General features: G+C 40.9%; 1 protein-coding gene and 1 pseudogene across 4 annotated transcripts in view; both read right to left on the reverse strand.

The window, feature by feature from the left end:
* Nucleotides 1–5,579: 5,579 nt before the first annotated feature.
* The window catches only part of LOC149437513 (antigen peptide transporter 1-like), a 33,981-nt gene continuing 23,388 nt past the window's right edge, over nt 5,580–16,172 (reverse strand). For all 4 annotated transcript variants that reach the window (XM_089660851.1, XM_089660852.1, XM_089660854.1 and 1 more), the window contains 4 exons: nt 14,809–14,982; nt 12,147–12,306; nt 11,924–12,060; nt 5,580–8,114 (listed from right to left, as the gene is read on the reverse strand). In XM_089660851.1, coding sequence (XP_089516977.1) covers nt 7,890–8,114; nt 11,924–12,060; nt 12,147–12,306; nt 14,809–14,982 — 696 coding nt within the window. In that variant the 3' untranslated portion in view covers nt 5,580–7,889. The remainder of the gene's footprint in view (nt 8,115–11,923; nt 12,061–12,146; nt 12,307–14,808; nt 14,983–16,172) is intronic.
* LOC149437514 (U2 spliceosomal RNA) lies at nt 9,392–9,509 on the reverse strand (annotated as a pseudogene).

A 16,172-nucleotide genomic window follows, 5' to 3' on the forward strand; every position in this document is an offset into this window, starting at 1 on the left:
TGTATTTTCAGTTGTTCTTTGGTGGTAAATTATGGTAATAGCAAGAAATGTCCAGCTAAAGTTTAAACCTTTTTTTACTATTTTGGGCCAGTTTTCCTTTGATAATGAAAAAAAAAAAATCAGGAGATACGTGTTACCATTTACCACCAAATGAAAGCCCAATTTGTCTTGAAAAAAAAAACAAGGTATGATCCACCTGGATACAGAAAGTAGTTGTACGAATATTCAGCTAAATTTAAAAAAAAGCTTCAGCACAATCAGGAAGTTGTAAAGTTTTGCACATCAGAATGTTCTGAGATTTGGCAGTGCCAGTAGGGTTTTACAAGGTACACTTCTAGGTGCCTGCAGTTCAGTTTTCCACCCAACCCTTCCTCCCACTTTTTAAACTTTGACATATATTAACACATATCAAAGTTGCAAAATTGTGCTTAGGCATTAAAGTGTTACTAAACCCTGAACCCTGCATTCACTATATCTGGTCTCCCCGGACCCTGCATTCACTATATATGGTCTCCCCGGACCCTGCATTCACTATATATGGTCTCCTCGGACCCTGCATTCCCTATATCTGGTCTCCCCGGACCCTGCATTCACTATATTTGGACCCCCCGGACCCTGCATTCAATATATCTGATCTCCCTGGACCCTGCATTCACTATATCTGGTCTCCCCGGACCCTGCATTCACTATATCTGGTCTCCCCGGACCCTGCATTCACTATATCTGGACCCCCCGGACCCTGCATTCAATATATCCGCTCTCCCAGGACCCTGCATTCACTATATCCGCTTTCCCTGGACCCTGCATTCACTATATCTGGTCTCCCCTGAGCCTGCATTCACTATATATGGTCTCCCCGGACCCTGCATTCACTATAGCCAGTCTCCTCAGACCCTGCATTCACTATATCTGGTCTCCCCGGACCCTGCATTCACTATATCCAATCTCCCCGGACCCTGCATTCACTATATCCGCTCTCCCCGGACCCTGCATTCACTATATATGGTCTCCCTGGACCCTGCATTCACTATATCTGCTCTCCCCGGACCCTGCATTCACTATAGCCAGTCTCCCCGGACCCTGCATTCACTATATATGGTCTCCCCGGACCCTGCATTCACTATATCCGCTCTCCCCGGACCCTGCATTCACTATATATGGTCTCCCCGGACCCTGCATTCACTATATCCGCTCTCCCCGGACCCTGCATTCACTATATATGGTCTCCCAGGACCCTGCATTCACTATATCTTGTCTCCCACAGTACACACAACATGGAAATGCATTTAGTTTAGTAAATATAAACTGCTTAATACCTTTTATCATTAGCAGTTACCCTCACACACACAGGATGTTTTTACAGCGGCTGTTTTTGGCTTTTGACATTTTTTTCTATAGCCAGTAAACCCCCCAGCATTCACATGGGCGATCAGGGCCAGTCTGTGAATTCTGGCAGCAAGAATCAGCAGATTATTTGTAGATGGAATCACAGGTGTTCAGATTTGGCCGTTCAGCCCACGTGAATGAATGACAGCGGACGTGGCTGTTTGTGGATAAATGCACATTCAGCAGTAACCTGTGGTTATCGGTGGAGAATTGTTTCTGGATGCAGAAAGGTGCACCCAGGCTCAGATGTCCATCCCCAACCAGAGGAAACTGCTACATCTACAGAAACATGTGAACATTGATGGCTCCTGATCAGCCTGTCATTGCAGTACAGGCTGAGGGGCCGCCGCTGTCTGCACACACCTGTCATTCCAGCCTCAATAATTTGCTGATTATTGCCAAGAGAATCCTGTTTATGGCCTTACCATCCATGTTAAAGAGGCCTTTCTCCTCTCTTTCAGAGTTGTGAAGTCCTCCACCCCTTTGTCATTCTGTCCACAGCCACTGCTATCTTCTAACAGAGGACCTTGGTGGTCATACAGCACACCAGTGGTGTAACTAGAACCTTCAGGGCCCCAGGGTGCAAGAAACCATAAATGGACCCCTGGCCGGGGCCCTTCTCTCAGAACCAGGTGCAACTTTTGTGACCCTAGTAATTCCGCCACTGGTGTCAGTATTTTTTTTTTTAATTTTCTTATTTTCATTTTTTTGCCTTTTTAAAATGTTTAAAATTATTTTCTTACTATTTTTTGTGACTTTTGTGAAATATCAGGCTCTAAAAGGACCTCTGATGTTTCGCCTTCTTGACAGAGAAAGGAGATTGAGAGCTGTGTCCTCCTCCTATCTTTGCAGCCTCAGCTGCACTGAATAGATAGGAAGAGAGCTTCCCCTCAATTTACAAACTGAAACATAGTAAACACAGTTCACTATGTTTCAGTTATAAATGAACAGAATCAGTGATTGGTACGGATCACTGACTCTCCATTCACAAAAGGAAGGGGCCAGTAAATTACACATTTACCGGCCCCTTCCCTCCTAAAGGAATACACCAGAAACTTAGTTAAACTCAAATAGCAGTTAAAGACCTCAAGAGGTCTATTTATTAAAAAAAATAATAATTCTGGATGAATGTTACAAGCATTCACCCAGCTGTAACAAAATATCTCTTTATTTTGTCAAATATAATTATTTCCTATGATTGGCAGCTCCATCTAGTGGCCATAATGTGATATTTTCCTGAAGTATCTCAATCAGGAACATATCACATTATGGCCACTATATGCAGCTAATGATCATAGGAAATAATCCTATTAGCCAAAATATGGGAAAAATGCATTACGGCTGGGTAAATGCTTGTGGCATCCACCCTTCATTTTTTATTTTTTCCAAAAAGGCTCACAAGTGTCAATCTGCAGAAATACAAGCAAAATAAAAATGGCAACTACCCTAGTAGATTTATACGTAGCATAAAAGTAGGTATAAGTGCTGATGAGCAAGGCATTCAAAACACAATACAAAATGTATAAATGAACAATGCCTGTCGAAGCTGAAGTATAGTAATCACATTACTTACCAGTAGTGAAGTACAGTATCTCCCAGAAGTGAGTCCACCCCTCACATTTATGTAAATATTTGATTCTATCTTTTCATGTGACAACACTGAAGAAATGACACTTTGCTACAATGTGACGTAGTCAGTGTACAGCTTGTATAACATGTAAATTTGCCGTCCCCTCAAAATAACTCAACACACCGCCATTAATGTCTAAACCGCTGGCAACAAAAGTGAGTACACCCCTAAGTCCAAACTGGGCCCAATTAGCCATTTTCTCTCCCCGGTGTCATGTGACTCGTTAGTGTTACAAGGTCTCAGGTGTGAATGGGGAGCAGGTGTGTTAAAGTTGGTGTTATCGCTCTCACTCTCTCATACTGGTCACTGGAAGTTCAACATGGCACCTCATGGCAAAGAAGACTCTGAGTGAACCAGCTTTAGTAAATACACCCCAAAGTGTCATTTCTTCAGTGTTGTCACATGAAAAGATATAATAAAATATTTACAAAAATGTGAGGGGTGTACTGTATGTCCCATATCGTTCAGGCAGTTGGATGCTGGAGAAATCTTCACTTCAAGGATGCCTTGTCCTCTTCCTATTTCTGAACTCTGTGATGGGTAATAGCTTTGGGTTTCATGCTAAGCTGCTGTGAAAAAGTTGTGCTACATGGCCATTTTTGAAGGACCCCGAGGTGGTATATCATAAAACATTTTAAGGCCAGAAGCCAGAACTTTAGTGAAAAGAAGGGAGGAGGAAGATGCCCATACATTTCAGGGTGAAGATTTCCTTTTGCTGAAGATCCTCCCCAAAAAAGGGGGAATCTTCACCCCTGAAATGTTGTACACGTTCCTCCTCTCTCCTTATACCAGTGTCCTGGTCTCTTTCCTAAAAAGTTTTCATTACATACTTCTCTGGGAACCATCTTTGATAATGGCCATACAGTATACTATATGAGCATACTAAGATCTTACTGTATTTAACATGGGGTTTGCCTATGTACTATACAGTGTGCTTGAAACTGAGATTTTGTATGCATTTATATGATTACCATAGCATTGTACATTGAATGTATGTATGTCAAGCTTGTTTTGACCTATTTTGTCCAAGAAAAATTGGGCTTTAACCCTTTTGCTCACCCTTCTGGAACTACCACTGGGGCAGCAGTTCTGGTATGTAAACAAATTCACAGGGGCAATAGCACCCAAGAGTTTGTTTACATTTTTTCACTGTGATGACAGCGTTCTAGAACAAATTATTTATGAGTCTCCCAATCACTTCTGCATGGCTGCAATGGTGCAATGATCCCCCCCCATTAACCCTTCCCCATAATGTGCCATGGGGCCCCTGGGCAATAGGGGATCATGGGGCCCCTGTGTCCTTCCCCAAACTCAAAAAAGCCTATGAAAAAGGTACCAGGGGCATCTCATGGGGCCCCCTACTGACCCCGGGCCCTCGGGCAGTGCCCGAGTTTCCAAATGGTCAGTCCGCCCCTGGTGCCCCAGTCTTACTATTTTTTCCTTAATGTCTGGGACCTGAAAAAATTATCCCAAGGTCGAGAGCGGTAGGAGAACATCAAACTTCCACATGGTAGGATGTAGACATGGTCTACCTCTATTTTCTGCTGTACTGCCAGCTCCATGCCCTGCAGGACTGGCTCACCCTCTACTGCTTTGACATGCAGCACCTGTTTCTCATTTTAGGCCTGCCTGTCAATGTAGTATTTCCTAAGAGGTGAATAGAATGTCTAGCTTCTTCTGAATCTGTGCTGATGGGGGGTAAATATGTGGTGCTTTTGATGCACAGTAGTTACCGCACAGTAATTTGGTGGCATGCTGCGTACGAAGAGGACAGCTCCAACAACAGTTCAGCAACAAGTATATGCTAAACACCCCAAACTCAAAAACAAATTAGCAAAATAGAATTATCCCCCCACCAAAAAAAAACCCATAAAAGACTAACCCCAGAAAAAAATCCCACGGTATACAGTGATATACTTTAACGGCATCCCAGTCTTAGTCCGTAGGGTTCAATATTGAGTTGGCCCCGCCCTTTACAACTATAACAGCTTCAACTCTTCTGGGAAGGCCGTCCACAAGGTTTAGGAGGGTGTCTATGGGAAGGTTGGACCATTCTTCTAGAAGCACATTTGTGAGGTCAGGCACTGATGTCGGATGAGAAGGCCTGGCTCACAGTCTCTGCTCTAATTCATCCCAAAGGTGTTCTATGGGTTGAGGTGCAGGTCGGTCATGTTCCTCCACCCCAAACTCGCTCATCCATCTCTTTATGGACCTTGCTTTGTGCACTGGTGCGCAGTCATGTTGGAACAGAAAGGAGCCATCCCCAAACTCTTCCCACAAAGTTGGGAGCGTGAAATTGTCCAAAATGTCTTGGTATGCTGACGCCTTAAGAATTCCCTTCATTGGAGCTAAGTGTGTATATATATATGCACTATATTGTCAAAAATATTTGGCCAGTCCTCCAAATCATTGGATTCAGGTGTTCCAATCACCTCCATGGACACAGGTGTATACAATCAAGCCCCTAGGCATGCAGACTGCTTCTACAAACATTTGTGAAAGAATGGGTCGCTCACAGGAAAATATAGAATTTGCAAAAAAATAAACACAACAGTCATGAAAACATGGTATAGAAAAACACTTTATTTACATAGATACATCATGGAGAAAGTCAAAAATTCACATCATAATATGTTGCTAAAATGTTTCCATCTTTACAAACAATACAAATACTGTTTTATGTAGCATTTTATGTAAAGATGATACAACACTAACACCTCCCAGCATTTTAAGTCTTCCATAAAGCTAAAAATAAATCTTAATAATAGTATCTAAACTTTCTTTTGTTTTTTGATATTCAAAGGCCGACCATAGACTGATCGATTTACTTTCCTGCAACTAGAGGTTTCAGGAAAGAAAATGGCTTGATTCCTCCATCAATACAGTAAGTGTGGATGTGAGAATCCCTCCTGTGGAGCCATTGTATTCCTCCCACTGGGAGAACACAGTGATTATTGCTAGTGTCTAAAACAGTAGATAGCAATAATTTCATGTAAAATCTGACAGGCTGATTGTATCCAAGCTGATTGATCAATCAATTAACTTCCTGCTGAACTGGCTGAGATTCGAACCATCTATGGCTGACTAAATATCATAAGTAAAATGGATCCTTTAGTTTCTCCAGTAATTTCAGCCTGATGTACAGATTGCATGACCAGAACAATAATGAAGACATTTGGGTGGGCAAAGTTAAATAATGATAAATTATTCCATAAAGAAATTTATCTGCAAAGTAAAATAAAGATAAAATGTTTAGCTTGGACTATGATGGCGCTAAGATTCTGTAACAATGGGTGCCAATGATAGTGTATGGACCCCATAAACCTCATAAAGAACCACAGTACTAACAATCTGATGTTTGTACAGCGATCTCCCCTCTGAGGTATTGGCTGAGAGCACTGATCGGATATTAATCGGCAGACCTTTTTTACCTTCGATAGAAGCTGGCCAAACAGTCAATTTCTACCGGACAGTCAGCCGTACACACGGACTGAATGTTGGCTGGTTTTTACTGAACCAGACACCACTAACTGACATTCGGCCCATGTGTTCTAGTCTTTACATTCTGACTCTATACTCTCTGTTAAATTTGCCAAAATCATGTTATAGAAGGACAAACCTAAACAATTCATTATCTCTGTATCTTAATGTGCAGGTCTTTGCACTTCAAAAACGGGTGGAACATGTAACAGTGGTCACCAAACTGCAGCCCAGGGGCCAGATGTGGCCCTTCACTTGCCTGTATCCGGCCCTTGAGGCACCATTCCATCCAAAGACACCTATGACTGGGCACTATTCCTTCTACTGACACCAGTGTTGGGGCAGTATTCCTCCCACAGACATTAAATACCAACAATGGGGTACCATTCCTCAGACTGATACCAACAATGAGGTATTATTGCTTTTACTAAAACCAATGATGGGGCAATGTTTACTCCCACTGACACCTGGGCATTTTCTAATCCCAGTGGTCACAGTCTGGCCCCACTAATGCCTGAAGGACAGTTAACTGGCCCTTTGTTTAGAAAGTTTGGAGATCCCTGATGTAACATGCTCCAAAGGTGAACTTATCTTTTAAAACAGGAGCTCCACCCAAAAGGGGAGGTTCCACTTTAAGCCTTTTTCCCCCACTCCCCAGTAAGGATTGGCACCTTTGGGGAGCGGGTATCCGAATCTGACAGGTACCCACTCCCACTTCCGCTGCAATCGTCTAGACGTTCGGAAGCGGAATTTGTCCTCCGCCCCTCCCTCCTCGTAGTCTTCTGGGACAGGTACCAGAAGACTACAGGGCTATTCACAAAGTGCAGCGCTTCTCACGCATGCGCTGTGGGCACCCGGCTGTGAAGCCGCAAGCTGTCACAGCCGGGTGCCCACACTGAAGATGTCGACGCCAGGGAGAGAAGACGGCCGGTGAAACCAGCGGTGGTGAGGACACCGCTGTACCGAGGGACAGGTAAGTGGCTGTATTTTAAGAGTCAGCAGATACAGTTTTTGTAGCTGCTGACTTTTTTCTTTTTCCATGTGGAACTCCGCTTTAAGTACACATCAATACAGATACTGGGAACCGGCATACAATACTTGTGTTAGGAAAAAATGCAAATATCACATATTCAAATCATCTGTAGTTCACTATTCAGAGGCTAAATATAATTACAGTTTTTTTTTTCAAAACAGTGCAAGAGCCTATGTGCAATATGTACCTTTTTTAAAAGGCTTAAGGTGCATGTAACAAGTACAACTAAGTAGCTCATGGAAAAGGGGGAATTATATCTGCAGGTTCAGCTGTCACATTAAACCAAATGGCTTCTTGGTTGGGCATAGCGGGAAAGGAAGGATTTGAAGACTTTGCTTCTGTTGTCTGACAGTCATGTGATCACAATGCCGACTCCCCGGTGCCCTTCTGGAAGGTGCTGCGTTGCTTCTCCCACAGTTTCCAGTAACTGCCCTTGTTGTCCAAAAGCTGTTGATGTTTCCCCGACTCCTTGATCTGGCCTCCTTCCATCACCAGGATGTGGTCAGCCTTCTCCAAGATGTGCATTCGATGAGATATCAGAAGAATAGTGCGCTTCTTGGGGTTGTTCAACACCGTGCTTTGAATCTACAGAGAAGACCAATATCATGGTGGTTACCACTCTTAGCTTGTACTTGGTAAGGTCTGTTAATTATAACTAGATCAAAAGTAAAGCAGCCTGGCTCAGTTCTCCATTATAAGTCACACTAGGTTCACACCTAAGCATTTTCTGCAGTGTTTTGTAGAAACGCAGTACAGTCCATTTAACATGATTTCCTATGGGACAGGTCCACATCTCCGCGTTTTCACCTGCTGAGTTTTTTGGAAAGGGTCAGGGACTTTTTTAATGCAAAACATTGCATTTTTGGTTCTATAGACTTCAATGGGAAAGCTGCAAAACAGCATATTGCGTTTTTGCTGTGTTTTGCATTTTAAATCTGCCTAGAAACAAGAAAAATAAAAAAAATGCATAAAAAAAGTGCAAAAAACACAACGAAAAACGCAGTGCAGAAAAGCATCAAACTACATAGTTTTTTTTTTTTCTTGAAGTCCGCGAACGTGCGAAAAACGAAAAACCCGTAAGTGTTCACAAAAAACGTGCAAGTGCAGAACACCAACACAAAAAAGTGCACTTAGGGGTGTGCTTTTGTCCACCCCCCGAAGGGGTAGGATCTCTACCCTGATCCCCCGGGGGAAGGAAGCTCTTGACAGGGACAAGGTTCCCATGTGGTCCACCTAGCCAAAATGCCTGGCGGACCCCGTTCCTTTGTGCCCAGCTGAAGCCAGCCACCAAGTACTTGGTAGGGGACTCTTCCGAAGAGAAAACCCCCTAGGGACAGGGGAGGAAGGTACCAAAAGGCCACACATCCTCCCCCTAGACTTCAGGGTAGGCCCGAGGACCCACACCCTACCATCCTGTGAGAAAAAAAAAACACACACAAAAGTGAAAAGTGACAAACATGAGGATAAAAATAAATTAAATAAATAAGTGGCCGTGCAATTGTGCACTGGCTAGGCCCTGAGGCCCGTAGCAAAAACTGCCCAGGACTTAGCCAAAAAGCCTAGCCCTAAAAGGCGCAGTGCAGAAAAAGTGGTTGAATCAGTGACCATGTGCCTTTTCACACGTTGGGGTCCCACACCCAAGTGTTACTAAGAGCACCCCTGAAGCGACCACTCTCAGGGGGCACTGGTTCGCAGACTTTCTGCCTCCCCAGCCCCTGGCCAGACAAGGTAGATCCATTCAAACCAGGAGGAACTGGGCCCCTCTGGTTTTCCAGGGGGAATTACTCCCGGGCCCAGCAGCCTGTGGGCGCCTCGGTTTCTGTTCCAGCCTGTACTAACCATCAGGACCCCCATCCTACCAGCAGGGGTACTATACAACCAATCATCCCCGCATAACAGGAATGATGGTGGAGCGCCCCTACTGGACACTGATAAGAACAGATACTACACTTGATCTTAGCCAAAAGACTGAGAAGCATCAAACTGCATAGGTGTGAACCTAGACTTAATAAAAGGGGGGGGGGTGTTCTACTGTTCTGGTAAATATGATCCCCTTTGTAACCCTTGGCATATAAAGTGCACCTACAGTGAAGGAAATAAGTATTTGATCCCCTGCTGATTTTGAATGTTTGCCCCTCACAAAGAAATGATCAGTCTAAAAATCGAATGGTAGGTGAATTGTAACACTGAGAGACAGAATAGCAACAAAAAATTCAAAAGAAATGCATGTCTAACAAATGATGACTGATTTGCATAATTAAAGACATTCTATCAATGGGAGGCAGTGAGGCAGACTGCAGCAGGTACTGTATATGCATTGATCTGTGGTGCTGTGGTCACAAAATGCTATTCTTTATTCCTAATCCAAATGGGCCGCTATGTTAACGAGTATATTTAGCCAAAACTTTTTTTCTTAGTTTTGGATAGTAGAGAGGGATTAAAACCCCTGTTTGGTTTTTTGTTCTAGGAAAGTTCTTTACATTGTCATTTGGGATGCTCCTGTTATTTAGGTCACACATGTATATTTTGCCCTAAATCGATGTTTATTCAAAAAAGTTCTCCCCTACCCATTCTTCACCAACCAATCTAATTCTTCGTTTCTTTCTCTCTTACCCTGGAAGAATGAAAGGGGATATATACTGGTTCCTCTGAGCAACAAAAACTATTCTTCTCTTAGAAAATTGTAAAGGTTTTATGCATTATTTCCACCAATCCTTTTATCTTAAGGTTTACTTTTGTCTGGGGTTTAACAAACAAAACTACCTTTAACCACTTGCTGGCGGGTGGTTCATACAGGCACAATCGCATACCAGTACTTCAGCAGTGTCTTCAGGGTTCAAAGCATGTGTGTGTGTGTGTGTGTGTGCAAAAACCCCCTGCCCCCCCTCCCCCAGCCGACTCGCACTGTGATTGGACACAGCAAAATATATTCAACAGGTTTCAGCATGTGGCTGAGACCTGCTGATCTGCTGTGTCCAATCACAGCCCAGAGCCCTGTGTTGACAAAGGGCTCTGTACAGAGGGAGCGATCTGTTTGTTTATTCTCCCTGCAAGGAAGGAAGAAGGAACAAACAGATATTTAGTAAAAAGCAGTACATCCCACATGGAAGAAAAATATATTTGAAATATATTTTAAAAATATTCTTCCCAAATATATTAACATATATTTGAAATTTACAATTTTGGCCATATTCAATATATATTTCAAAATATATTTCAACAAATATATATATATATGTATATATATATATATACTGCATGTTGAAATGCGTTTTTATTACAAAATATATGAAAAATATTTTTAAAAATACATTTAAAATATACTGTATGTCTTTAAAAATACAAATCTACATTTTTTGAATGCATTTACAAATATATGTAAAATTATATGTTAAAAAAAATCTGAAGAATATATTTAAAAAAATATAGTTTTAAAAATATGTTTCATGTATTTTGCAATATATAAAAAACGAATTTCAACATGCAGTATATATATATATATATATATATATATATATATATATATATATATATATAAATAAAAATGCATTTCAACATGCAGTGTATATGTATATGTGTATATATATATATATATATATATATATATATATATATATATATATATAATATATTGAATATGCCCAAAATTGTAGCATTTCAAATATATGTCAATATATTTGGGAAGAATATTTTTAAAATATATTTCAAATATATTTTTCTTCCATATGGATTATTACAAACATTAACACTTGTTAGGCACACACCTAACCCCTTGATTACCCTGAGATGTTAACCCCTTCCCAGCCAGTATCATTAGTACAGTGACAGTGCTTTTTTTTAGCACTGATCACTGTATTGGTGTCACTGGGGATGTCAGTGGCAGTTAGTCAGTTCCCCCCCAGTGTCAGAATGCCTGCCACAGTCTATATGTATAATATTATAACTAATCACTGTATTAGTGTCACTGGTGATGGCAGCGTCAGTGCACCTCCCAGCAAGCATCAGTTAGTTGCAGATTGCCCACCGCACTATCACAGTCCTACTATCCCTGTTCACTGCCATTACTAGTAAAAAAAAAATTCCAGCATATATACTATAGTGTGTAGACTTTCAGAACTTGACTTTCACACAATCAATATACATTTATTGGGATTTTTTGTTACCACAGATACGCAGCAGAATACATTTTACTATTTGCGTGAAAAATTTAATTTTCATTTAGGTACAGCATTGCATGACCGCGCAATTACCAGTTAAAGTAGTGCAGTGCTAAATAGCAAAAAATGGCCTGGTCATGAGGACGGTAAAGTCTTCCAGAGCTCACGTGGTTAATATCACTATGAGGGCACACTGAGTTTCCAACATGACAAGATAATCAGTTGCAACTTTCTCACCTTCAGCTCAGTCTTGGAGTCGAGGGAGCTGGTGGCATCATCAAGGATGAGGATCTTGGGGTCCCTCAGCAGGGCTCTAGCCAGAACTATTCTTTGTCTCTGTCCTCCTGAAAGAAGTGCTCCTTTCTCCCCAGCGCCTTTATCAGATAAAATATAGAAATTATATTGTGGTAGATTATATCATTTCCTAAAAAGAAAGCTTTTACATATTAAGATCACCAACCTGTATCATACCCATCCTCCTTTTCTGAGATGAAGTCATCAGCACTGGCGGCTTCAGCTGCTTTCTTTACTGAGGAGAAAGGGATATCCTGCAACCCGTAAGATATATTGTCCTTCAAGGACCTTGCTGTAAGGACGGGTTCTTGACTCACCACTGAAAGCTACAATAAAAGAAATAAATGATAAAGGAGATGTAACAACAAATGGCTCATGAATACATTTGTTGGAAAGAAAAAAACATTCTTTTTACCCATTGATGAAATATTACTGTTGCCCTATGCTGCACTGGAAACATAAACAGGAGACCAGGAGACAATGGGGTATGTCAAAATGTCTATTTTGAATGGTAATTTTAATAAATGATGGATTGTTCCCAAGATAAACATTCTCCAGTGACATCTACTAAAAGCTTTGTGTGTGACCACAGCAGAGAGCTGAGAATCTCTAGGTCCTTTTTGTATAAGGAGCAGACTATAAAAATACCCACCGTAGTACATATGTACAGCATGTGGAAGTAGACCCAGTCACATGACCATACTATGATCATGTAATTGTTTCATACCTTCGATGATATCACTTGGCCCGGAGCCCAAGTATGCTCCTAATAACAAAGACTTGAATGTGAATGTTGGATATTGGTACATACTGTATTTAGACTCCGAATAAAGCTGACAACCTCTGCTAAGCTCATCCTGGTTCTTTTATATGTCATGAACCTACGCAAGATCTCTAAGGGTAAATACTGGGAAATGGATGAATATTGTGGGGTCAAGACCATCTGGTAAGATGGCAATAGAATATGTCATAGGTTACCTTTTAAATTGTAAGATCTCATAAGCCTACTCCCTATCTTGAACTGTAACTGGACTTACATAGTTAGTCTGGTTGAAAAAAGACACAAAGTCCATCCAGTTCAACAAACAGAAGGAAAAAAAATACAATCCTATATACACAATTCTATACCCACAGTTGATCCAGAGGAAGGCAAAAAAAGTAAAGCATGATCCAATTTGCTCCAAAGCGGGAAAAGATTATTTTCTGATCCCCTGAGAGGCAATTGGATGTTCCCTGGATCAAGTTTACCTATAAATATTAGTATCCAGTTATATTCTGTGTATCCAAGAAAGATTCCATGACTTTTATTTAAAACAATCTACTGAGCTGGCCAGAACCAGCTTCTGAGGGAGTCTATTCCACATTTTCAAAGCTCTTACTGTTAAGAAACCTTTCCGTATTTGCAATTAAATATATTTTCCTCCAGACGTAAAGAGTGCCCCCTTGCCCTCTGTGATAACCTCAGGGTGAATAGCTCTACACCGAGTTCACTATATGAACCAATGATGTATTATACATGGAGATCATATCCCCCCTTATGTATTATACATGGAGATCATATCCCCCCCTTATGTATTATACATGGTGATCATATCCCCCCTTATGTATTATACATGGAGATCATATCCCCCTTATGTATTATACATGGAGATCATATCCCCCCTTATGTATTATACATGGAGATCATATCCCCCCTTATGTATTATACATGGAGATCATATCCCCCCTTATGTATTATACATGGTGATCATATCCCCACTTATGTATTATACATGGAGATCATATCCCCCCTTATGTATTATACATGGAGATCATATCCCCCCTTATGTATTATACATGGAGATCATATCCCCCTTATGTATTATACATGGTGATCATATCCCCCCTTATGTATTATACATGGAGATCATATCCCCCTTATGTATTATACATGGAGATCATATCCCCCCTTATGTATTATACATGGAGAATATATCCCCCCTCATGTATTATACATGGAGTTCATATCCCCCCTTATGTATTATACATGGAGATCATATCCCCCCTTATGTATTAAACATGGAGATCATATCCCCCTTATGTATTATACATGGAGATCATATCCCCTCTTATGTATTATACATGGAGATCATATCCCCCCCTTATGTATTATACATGGAGATCATACCCCCCTTATGTATTATACATGGAGATCATATCCCCCCTTAAGTATTATACATGGAGATCATATCCCCCCTTATGTATTATACATGGAGATCATATCCCCCTTATGTATTATACATGGAGATCATATCCCTCCTTAATCTCCTCTTCTCAAAAGAGAATAAATTCAGTTCCTCTAATCTTTCCTCATAGCTGAGCTCAGTTCCCTGATATTCTTTTTGTGAATTGGTTCCGAAAACTGAACTGCATATTCCAGATGAGGTGTTACTAATGATTTGTTCCGGGGGAAATGATATCTCTCTCTCTGGAGTCTATACCTCTTTTAATACAAGAGAGGATTTTGCTTGCTTTAGAGCCCACAGCTTGGCATTGCTGCCATTATTAAGCTTGTGGTCTACCAGAACCCCCAGATCCTTCACCATTGATTCCCCCAGACCTGGCCCTGTCATTTAATTGTGGTGTCATATCCCATATTCAGCAATCTGTTCTGACTAGTTGTGTTGTCAAGCTCTCCTAATGTCTGTAAATAACCATCAATGTGTGTAAATACATTTACTTTGAATTCCACCATAAGACAAGTGGTCTTTGCTGAGTTCCACAACACAAGCAATGCCCTAAGAGGCAGTGCCCTTTCATATCTAATAATATGAAAACAGCATGCTAACCTTTTTGCAGTAATACTTGTTCTCATATTCAGACAAAGGTTTCCCATCGAGTAGAATCTGCCCCGTCTGTGGTTCATAAAACTTAAGCAACAATTGGACCACTGTGGACTTGCCGGCATCACAAGGGCCTACCAATGCTGTCACTTGACCTGGACGTAGCTCAAAGGAGACATCCTAGGGATTTAGAAGGTAGATATTATCACCATCATGTCCATATGTAATCTTCTCTCAGGATTAAAAGATTCTCATAACTGTAATGTAGGGGCAAAAGGTGTTAAATGTTATACTTGGTTACAGAATTATTAGAATTTTTGGAATGACTTATGGCATCAATAGCACAGAGTGGTCAACAATGTTGCTCCTAGAACTTGGTTCATGCCTGTTCAATTTTCAATACCTGCACTCAGTAGCTTTTGTTTACCAATGTTGCCTTACTAGAAGTTGTATGAATGAACCTATGTTCCTGTATACATGTTTGTATCTTGAATAAAACCTAATAAAACATATTGAAACAGAATTTTATGGAATAACTCATTAATGATGAGAAATTACTACTGCTTCAACTAGTTATTTCATTTTGTTTTTGTCTGATTAATGGTACTTTGAAAAAGTTGCAATATGATTATCAATCAATGATACACATGCTGAGTCTGTGGCCATGGTGCTCCCTGATTGGACTGGACTTATCCTCAGCTCGTTCTTTCCTAAAATTGCCAACATTTTATGCTGTAAAGACTATCCTTAGACACTTTAATTCTGTACTTGCATTTTTAATCTTGTAGTAATAAAACAAGCCATCACTGACTTTTGTAGCTGGATGTACTGTAGAGAAATTCATCATCAAGTTTCACAAACACAGTGAAGTTCTCACATCCTGTCTCAGCTCTCTGCTCTCCTTCCTGTGTACTTGCTCTGTGTTTACATTAGGTCAGAAGGCTGGCAGGCTGTTGGGTCACTGCGGAGAGGGGAGAGCTGAGATGCTGAGAGAAATTGAAAGTACAATTCAAAAGCTTCTGCTGCAAACTTGGAGGATGATTTACTCCACAGAACCCACAGCTCTAAAGGTCAGAACATGCTTTTTTAAAAACATATTTCCTGCTTGTTACAAAGCTGTATATATTTAAATTTGCATAGCCTGGCCATAGTTCTATTCTAAATTAAACATACATTTATAAAAAACCAGGACTTTGTTGTGTAGCTTGGTATTTAACCCTCGTATTACAAGAGCTTGTAGAGATGATGCAATAAGGAAAACTACAGCGGCACATAGTAACCAATTACAATGCACTAATCTGACTGCAGACAACTGCATGGGTAACTACATTCAGCACATCAACATGGACCTGTGCCATGTTTTACAAATC

This window comes from Staurois parvus, unplaced genomic scaffold, assembly GCF_062004578.1.
Source record: "Staurois parvus isolate SC_StPar_1 unplaced genomic scaffold, SC_StPar_1.0 ptg001284l, whole genome shotgun sequence".
Lineage (NCBI taxonomy): Eukaryota > Metazoa > Chordata > Amphibia > Anura > Ranidae > Staurois > Staurois parvus.